Genomic DNA, 9,595 nt, shown 5'->3' with positions numbered 1-9,595 from the left:
AACTCTCAACCTCACTCTATTTCTCTCTTTTTAGTGCTGCAATGGCAGCCCACTCTCTCCTACATTTCTCATATCTTTGGCTCTTTTCTTTTTCTTTTTCATTTTGCTCTCTAACATATGCCTCTATTTATAGGCATTCATGGAGGCTATTCTTGGTTTGTTGTCAACATTTGTGGCTACCAACTCTAGCTCATTCAATAATGGTGGCTACCAATAATCAATGATTGATGCCATTCATTTGTTGCACATAAAATGGCAACTAACCTAACACAGGGTAGTGCTTTTCTGCTCTTCGCATTAGCATCTCCAAGTTTTGGTGTACGAGTCATCGACAGCTGGTTGCTTATGACATTTCAGCGACAATGATCAGTAATGTGAAGCAGCCTATTGCGAATGCTTCTCTTCTTGAGGCAAACCCGTTGAATTATGGTGCCGGGCACATCTGGCCTAGCCTTGCAATGGACCCAGGCCTCGTCTATGACCTAACGGCCGAAGATTACGTGAATTTTCTATGCTCCATTGGCTATAATATAACCTAGTTGTCACTTTTTTTTGGTAACCCATACATATGCCAGCCGCACAACAATGGTCTGCTGGATTTCAACTATCCATCCATTAGTGCCCCGAATCTCTCTTGCTGGATTTCAACTATCCATCCATTAGTGTCCCGAATCTCTCAAGCAATACCACATTGTCCCGAACCTTGAAGAACATGGGGACTCCAAGCTTGTATAGAGTTAATATCAGGGCACCTGGAGGCATATCTGTGAATGTTGAGCCAAGAAGCTTGAAGTTCGATAAGATAAACAAAGAGAAAATGTTCAAGGTCGCTCTAGAGGTCAAGAAAGGTTTTAAGAGCAATGACTATGTGTTTGGAGAGATAACTTGGTCTGATGGGAAGCACCATGTGAGGAGTCCTGTTGTGGTGAAGAAGATGGTAGTAGCAGCCTCAGGTTGAAGGACAATGACCAGGCGTATGGATTTGGAGTTGGAAGGCCAGCGTGTAGAGATCTATCTCCATGGTCAACAAATCCATCTTCAAATTCCCGTTCTATGTCATGACAAAATTGAAAGGCTTGAGGCTTTCATAATCGTAAGAATAAATTGATCAAAATAAAGGGTCAGTGATAGTAACAAAATCACAAAGTCTCTTTGTATGACTTGCAAGTCAAAAGTGGCTCTCAAAAACAACGCTTCCACCTCCATCACAATGCACGACCTGGTCTAAATTATCCCATCTCCAAACCAAACTCGTAAGTGTAGCCTTTTATTGTTAAAAACATCCATCAACGCAATTCTTCAATTAAAGCATGAATGTTCTATTATTTAACTTCTTTTTTTATTTATAAAGAAGAATTTTGGGTCCAAGACCTCTTATAATATACATAAATGGGACTTGAGGCACAAAATAAATTTAGTGTCTAGATGGAAAAGCAGATAAAGAAGAAACAAGAAATTCGATTAATGTCTCAATCGAAGGCTCAATCATGCATGCACTATAGGGTGAGGGGCCAGAGCCAAGCAAGAGATTCCACATGGAGGAATCGTTGGGCTAATTACAGTGACAATAATGTCAAGTGTTCTTTTTTTTTTTTTTTGACTTTTGGGACATCTTCTTGGCTTCTAGTTCTAGATTTAGTTTGGTTGGCTAATCGAGACATGGATCTATGTAGTGGTAGTAAAACAAGAAGAGAGAAAGTGTGAGGGACCCCAAGAAAACAATTAATAAAAACCAAGGACGAATCTTTTTTAAACCAAAGCTTCTAGGCAATTTCTTCTTTCGTAATCTCCATCATTCTCCTTTGGGGAAGCTTGATAGTAGAAAACAAGCAAAGCAGAGCAAGCTAGTTGGGGTGTGGACTTTGGTTGTTCAGTGGAAGTGGAGGAGATGACTTGACCTGACAGGCCGACACCCAACATCCAACACCCAACACTGATGCTAGGAGGTTTTTTATTCAATTTTTGTTGTAATTTGTGGATCAAAGAAAGGGTATTATTAAGAATTACTAATATAGATGGTGTTTTAAAGTTTAATAATAATTATTTTTTTAAAATTGTATCATAATAATATTTTTATGATAATTTAAAAATTATTTTTAATATTAAAGAAAAATTATTGCATTTTTAAAATATAAAAACCAACATACCAATAGTATACTCTTTTGTAACTCTAAATTGAAAATAAAGCTGCTTGTCTCAATTTCCGTACCCATATTCTCGAAACACGTTAAATCTTATGTTTTTTTCTTGTTTTCTATATAATAGCTGCAGGATTCATAGCAAATTTCCATAGTGTTTCGTTCTTTTCTTTTAAAGAACCATTCTTTTTGTTTGAAATTAAGAATTTGCAACAAACCCAGTAGAGTTTTGGAGAATTTGAAACAAACCCTTCTTAGTTTTGGTGAATCTGAGATAAACCCCGTTTTTCCTTTTTGTACCTTTTGATGCCATGCATGTTTATTAAAGGCAAGAACTGGAGAATCTGTGGCAGACCCATGTCACTTTCCAGGCTTGGATCTGCTTACTTTGATTGAATTGATTGGAGAAAGATGGATTCTTTTGGGTTTTCAAGGGTGAGGCAATGTTTCTTTTAGCTTCTATTGTTAAATCAGCTGGTTGTTGATTTGTTTGGTCCTAACTGTGTTTATAGAATATGTAGTATTCAGTGAATTGTGCTGTTTATGCTAATAGAGACATAATAAAATTTTGAATTGCTTGATAAAGCCATAAATAATCAGGTGAAGTGGTGTGATGCCTGAATTTTGTGGTTCAAGCCTGCTTCTTGGGCTTCCTGATGATGTGTTTGCCATCATATCACGGTCCCTTTCTCCAAGGGACATGTGTATTTTAAGTATTTGCTGCCGAAGCTTATATGATATTGTGGCATCCGAGAAAGTTTGGCGCACCCAATGTGACATGGTAGGAATTATCTCTCATCAGGATGTTATGGAGTGGCGGAAGGGTGTATCATCTTATAGGGCGTTGTGTCGCTTCCTTGTTAGTGTTAAGCCATTAATTGGAATTTGGGTTCACCAAAATCCCGAGCTTGGTAATGTAGTGTATGTCATGCCTGGTTTTGTATCTGTCGTTGGATGCCGGATTTTACCACAGGAGTTGGGCCCGTTAGGAATCGAGGAAGGTCCTATTTTATGGGCACCGGTTTTTGAAATAATAGGTGACCTTGATGGTTCTACCTCGTTTTTCCTACATGGGGGAGAGAAAGGGAATGACCATGTTTATCCTGGTTCAGTCAAGTCTGTAGGGAGCAAATGCAATGTCCTGTTGCTTGAGGTTGAGCCTAGGCAACAGAAGGGTCAATTATTCCCAAATAAAAGCTTTGCTTATAACTCAGATAAGGAGCTAGCAAGAAAGCTTTCTAGATCTCATAATGGACTGTCGTGGTCACAGAGGTTGATTATACAATGTGAGGCCAAGGTGCCCTTTAACCGCTTGTCTTTTAGTGACAGAAGAAAGTTGATTGAGGTTGTCACAAGCCAAGTTGGTCAAAAGGTACCCGATTTGGAAAACAGGCTGCTGTTTCCTCGGTTGAGGAATGATGAAGAGAATTTTCAGAAAGATATAGCACTCCTATTTGAACGGAGATCATTTCTTTTGAAAATTTGTAAGCTTGGTCAAGGCTTTAATTGGAAGGAAGCACCTGAAGTGCCTTCTGATCCTACGCAACTGCAATGGAGTGAGATTAGAAAGAGTCTTGATCGGTCAAGTGGGTCTCTGAATGAGGATGATAATCAGATGCAATCCAACACGAAGAAAACCCTCGGTGGGTATCTCAGAGCATACATCAGACAGATTTTGGGGAAGTCCCCCTCCGTAAATGGTAGCCACGGACATTCAAAGCACAGTTCTTCAAGCAGAGAGAGTAAACATGCACAGCTGCATGAGTTTTTGAGGTCAGGGGACACAATAGGGTTGACTTTACATGCCTCTAAGATGAGATTATCTTCTTATCGAGCATGGCCGAATATCCATGACAGTCAGTTTGCCCTATACAAATTACCCATGCGAGTTCCAAGAGCTGATCAAGAATATGCTGGTTTATGGGGAGGGACTTTTGGTTGGCCTCCCGGGAAGCCCACTGAAGACAAGCCTGGAAAAGCTCTGTTCTTTCTTTTGATCACTTACGAGGAGTCTGAGGGACACAGAAATCTCATTGCTACCAAGATATTAGAAGGCACCCACTATGTTCTGCATCCAAATGGCTCAGCAATGTTCGTTGTTAATATTGATGAGCCTTCACAGGATCCATTTCCTTGGGATGTTGATGCAAATTCCTTTCCTTTGACCATTAAGCATGCATTTGCAGGGGAGGGTATAGCGAATGGGTATGGTTTCAGATATCCAGGCTCAAAGCCTGGTTCCCTCTTTGTAATTCAAAATGGTCTTCTTGCCTTTGTTTGGAAGGAGTCGAGAGCTGTCTTGAACATGCAGAGACTGAACTTACAAGAACTTTTGAAGAAAGGTGAACGGGTGCCTGCTTTACCTCCTAGTGACAACTTTTCATATTTGACCAAGTCCTACTCAAATGTCTTTGCTGGCTTCTCAACTGCCTCAACTTGTTTGCCTTCACCAAGGTAGTTCTTCTTTATTGGATGCTTATTTTCATTTTCTTTTGTTTTCTGGTAAATAAATATCAAATTGTTATTTTGCAGTTTTACTTTACTTTATCTCAACTTGATGGTTCGTGTCATCATGTCATTATCTTTTACTGTTCCAGTTGTTCCTGAGCAATCAACCAATTTATTTTTAATTGCTCCTTCTCCGTAAGTCATGTGGATATCTTTTAAAAACATTTTGGATATTGTGTGAAAGTCACTAAAAAAGTGAGAAGGAATGGACAACTGAGGTGGCTAAAGGAATTAGCTTTGAGATGTAATATGATGGTTTCCACCATGTTCTGTTTCTGAATATAATGAGAACTTATTGTTTGATGGCTGATTAACCAAAATCAGGTTCTAGGATTTACTTCAGAGCACAGTGTTCATGTTTCTAACTTTGTCAATGAGGCATGCTTCCTGGCATAATTGTGCATCCTATTGTTGATCTTAATTTCCGTGATTCTTGTATGGATACGATGTGCTGATGAAGCTCTTCAAGTGGGCTAGCCAATTGTTTAGCAACTTTGTAATCACACTTTTTTTATGTATTTCCAAAATCATCATCATGCCATCACAGTAGGGAAGCCGGAAAATTGAGCCAAGCCTTCTCTATGTGACCTTAGTTTGAGTTTGAAAAGATATAGTTCTTTTTATTATTTCACTTAATTGAAGATGCTATTCTCTTATTCAAAACTATAATGCCATTATGCATGATTCAGAAAGTAGGCTACTAGGTGAAAGGAGATTTTACTTCCCTTTTCCGCTCTATTTTGACTGCCACTGTTTCTTCATGCTTTTAGAAGACCAGACAAGATGAAACATACAGTCTTTGGCCTGTTACATACTATATTTCATTTCCACAGTTGATCTCTTTTCATAATTTAGTATGGTGCTCAATCACTCCTTGTTCACTGTTGTAACTTGCACGAGTCATTCCGTTGGAATCTGGATCATTGTCATATGCTTTTATGCTCGAGCTTGGACTGTACAACTTTCAAGTTCAGAAGTAGCCACATGTTTGATGCTCTTCAGTTTCTTGTGTATGCTGCATCAGTCTTTCTGTGCAAGGCAAGGGATAAAAAATGATTCTAGGAAACTCGCCTCAGGCTTTGTATTCAAGGCAAGGTTTAAGAAATGAGTCTCTGTTGAGTTAACCTCTTGTACTTTACTTTCCCTACACACTGAATTGATTCCAAAATATTCATTCTGGGAAACTAATCTAGAGTACTGGTTTTGGTAAAGTGTTAGGCGAAGTTAAGTCTAATAATGATGTGCTATCTGATAAGAGAGCATTCAATCAAAGCTTCTCAGATGTGTTTCCATGTTTCTCTTTGACAGGCAAAAACATTTATAGGCACTGAAAGCAAAGTCCATAAGCCGAAGGGTTACTACAAATTCATAAAAGCTGAAGTGTCCTTGGTTGCTGCAGCTGGCGGTTCGAATTCCTTTTCCACAGGCAACAAGCTGTTGTTCATTGATGATGAAATTGCTCTTCAATGTTCCATGCTTCCACGATACCCTCCTCTTGGATTATAAAGGTTAAGGTGATTCTTGTGTATCCTGAATAAAGACAAGCATTGAATAAGATTATATTATTTTTATGATAATAAGCATAAGGTATAAGCTTCTAAAATTATAAGTAGATAATGAGGTGTATTAATTTATGATTGGTAGAAGGATGAGAGATTGAACAAACTACTTTGCTAAATGCATTTGGATGGTATAATTGGGAATGAAAATGTCCCCTTTTTAGTGTTTTTTCTTTCTTTTTTTAAATTTTATTCTATCTGCGTTGCATGCATTGTAATTATTTCCATCTCCTCCAAACTGCCTTCTCTGATTCCAGGGACCTGCTGTTGCGTTGTTGTTCTTGCATGAATGACTTGCAGCAAAGTTTTTTAAACAACTGAATATGGAGTAAATCAAAGTTTAGGCCCTGTGTTCTTATGATTATGGAAGTTAAAGAGTCCTGGTTTTGGAAATCATAAGTTAGTCCCTTGACTAAAATTGACTCTTTTTTTTGTTAATATGTAAATTACCATTTTTAAATGCATTTATAATTGTCCATGGTGGGTGAAACTGGAAATTTGATTAGAAGTTAAGGACTTGGTAGAAAAGAAACGATTAAATTGTCATAAAAAACAACAGAGAATCGAGATTAAATTTCATTTTTAGAGCGATCTTATTCAATAGTAAAGCATGTTTGTGAACTAATATGGGCATCAACTGAGATCAAATTCCATTTAGAAACAATATTAAGGTCCAAAGTTCAAATCCAAATTGCCTTGGGTACAAATTGCTATAATTAGCCAACTAAAATGACAACAAATGTTTCATGTGTTAAAAAGAATCAACAAACCGAAAGAAATTTTAAGAGTAAAATTATAGGAGCAAAAATTTTTTAAAAATCAATTAAATTAAAAAAACCAAAAAAAAAACCAAATTAATTTATTAAAAAACCCATAAAAATTTTTGGTTCTATCAGTTCTTTAACAATATAAATTGAATTAAATTTTAGTTTAATTTTAGTTTTGAATTTAAAAAAAAAACTAATTTGATTTTTTTAAGTAAAAATCAAACCAAAAACCATCATCCCCGGGCAATTATATTATGTTGAAATACTTTATTATTAAATACATTGGTTTCAAAACACTTTCAATGTTGAAATACTTTATTATTAAATACATTGGCTTCAAAACACTTTCAATAAATAACAATTAAAATAACATACTTAAATATAACTTGCAATAGATTTGAAGGACTAATTTGCACCTATTACAAATAGAAGTACCCAATATAGAATATGCGGATTCCAGTTGTCGGTTCGCTAATAAAAAATGGAAAATAATATATATAAAAACAACAAGGCTGTTGCGTCTTGCGTTAATGGAAAATAATATATATAAAAACAACAACAAGGCTGTTGCGTCTTGCGTCTTGCGTTTCCCCTTCTCACCATCCTTCCACTTTCAAAAACGACGCGAACCTCCGCCATGAGCACCACCGCAACAACCGTAAGAACCGCCGCTGCAATGAGACCACCACCGCCTGCCTCTGCAACCACAACCATCCTAGAAAACCCCACCCAACAACAACCACAAACCCTAACTTTGCGATTAAATCGACCGAAAAAGAAAGTTTCGTGGAAAGAAGGCACCGTAGACAACGAGTTTATGCAAAAAAAAAGTTCCAAAATTTGCTGTATATTTCACAAGGAGAAGCCCTTCGATGAGGATGACAGCGATGACGATGACTGCAATCACGATCATCATCATCACGATCATAAATCCGACGGTGCTTGTTCTTCCTCTCAAAAAAACGGCGGTGATTGATTGCAGTTTTTGTTTGTTATTGAAATGTAGAAAAGGAGTTTTTATTTTTTTAGGCTATTGTTGTGTTGGGTTTATGAAGAAATTGAGAGATCTTAATTTTTCCTGCCCGTGGTGAAGTGGGTGGTGTGTTTGGCTATTCTCAATATGAATTTTCTTTTTAATGAATGAGAATCTTAATTTGGCTAATATAATTTCTTTGTTATTTTTGTGGGTTTTTGATAGATCTACCCCGCATTGTTCTTGATGAATGGATTTTGATACATGGAAATAGTGCTCGATGAAAATCTTCACGGAGCAATTGAGGCTCTGTTCGCCAGTAATTTACCAATTTTGTATGAGAGAACTAATAGTTTGGTTTAGCATGAATGTTAATTATAGAGGGCTGAACCCCGTTTTGCTTTGCTTCGGGGGCTTGTTAATGGTCGATTCAACCGAGTTTGGTGGTTGCTTCCGGGGAGGCATCTTGTTTTGGTATTGAAATCAAATTGTTAGAGTTATGCATATGTTGTTCATCCTGTTGATTGACTGTTGAAAACTTGCATTTTTCTGTCGAGATAGATGAAGCTATTGTCTTTAGAACGAAAGCTTGGCGCTTGCTTGCTTTTGATGGAGGTAGCATTTTGCAGTTTGTCTTGGTGCAGTCATTGGGATGTGAATAGCATATTGCTCCCAACTCCGAGCACCGTTTACTTGCAGGATATTGATGATTACAGCAGTGCAGCAATGGGGGATGGGTATGAGTTAATGTTGCATAGATTATTGAAGTCAGGAGTGAGGAGCAAATTGAGGGGGATGACACTTCCATTTCCTTTTGAAACTGGAGGTGGTGGAGGTTGTGTGGGCAGCTGGCAGGCATTGTTTTTCATTGTATTTTAGAAGTGTTTTTAAAAAAAAAATTGATTTTTTTTATTTTAAAGTAATATTTTTTTTTTTTAGATTATTTGAATGTGTCAGTATTAATAATAATTTTTTAAAAATAAAAAATATATTTTAATATATTTTAAAATAAAAAAATATTTTCAAAAATAATAGTTATCCCGCTTCAAAATAGCATTCAAATTTATTTGTAGTATTCATTTATTTAAAAAATATATTAAAATAATTTATTTAAAAAATAATTTTTTATATTAATATATCAAAATAAAATATTTAATAAACTTAAAAAATTTCTAGAATTTTTAAAAATATAATTGGGTTTTAGAGAGTGTCGTTTTTTCTTTGATTACCTTTTCAGTCCCTTTTGTTTTTATAATTTAATTTTAGGTCCATAACTTCATTATGTTTATTTTTTGATCCCTAGTTTGAGAGAGAGAACTTCTGGAAAACAGGTTAAGAGAGACAAAGTTGTCTCCTGGGACTGTTTACAATAACAAAAAAGAGTTAATATTAATATCAATAAGTTCCATTTAATCATAGAGATATGGTTCGGTTTTTTTTTAATTAATTGATTTTTATTTTTCTAGGTGACTTGGGGGTGTTTTCTGGTTGTTAGATCAATGGTTTAAAGAGATTTTTATGGAGATTATTAGGTGTTTTCTAAATGAAAATGGGTTTAAACGATATTTCAGCACAAAATCCACAGCCCTCGATTTTAATATTATCATAATGTTATTTTCTAAACCAAATACCAAGTTGATGATTTGAGAG

At 36.2% G+C, this 9,595-nt stretch overlaps 1 protein-coding gene across 1 annotated transcript; it reads left to right on the top strand.

Moving 5' to 3' along the window:
* The first annotated feature begins 2,157 nt into the window (after positions 1-2,157).
* On the top strand, positions 2,158-6,375 carry LOC105124538 (F-box protein At5g39450-like). The gene is made up of 2 exons (XM_011024591.1): positions 2,158-4,592; positions 5,955-6,375. The coding sequence occupies exons 1-2, from the start codon at positions 2,752-2,754 to the stop codon at positions 5,968-5,970; spliced, it is 1,857 nt and encodes a 618-aa protein (XP_011022893.1). The 5' UTR covers positions 2,158-2,751; the 3' UTR covers positions 5,971-6,375.
* Positions 6,376-9,595: the final 3,220 nt, after the last annotated feature.

This window comes from Populus euphratica, unplaced genomic scaffold, assembly GCF_000495115.2.
Source record: "Populus euphratica unplaced genomic scaffold, PopEup_1.0 scaffold35.1, whole genome shotgun sequence".
NCBI classification, from domain to species: domain Eukaryota; kingdom Viridiplantae; phylum Streptophyta; class Magnoliopsida; order Malpighiales; family Salicaceae; genus Populus; species Populus euphratica.
The sequence above is the reverse complement of the archived record's forward strand: the minus strand, read 5'-3'. Positions and strand labels throughout refer to the sequence as shown.

Coding starts and splice junctions, on each gene's coding strand:
- LOC105124538 (XM_011024591.1), top strand. CDS start 2,752: ATGCCTGAATTTTGTGGTTCAAGCCTGCTTCTTGGGCTTCCTGATGAT.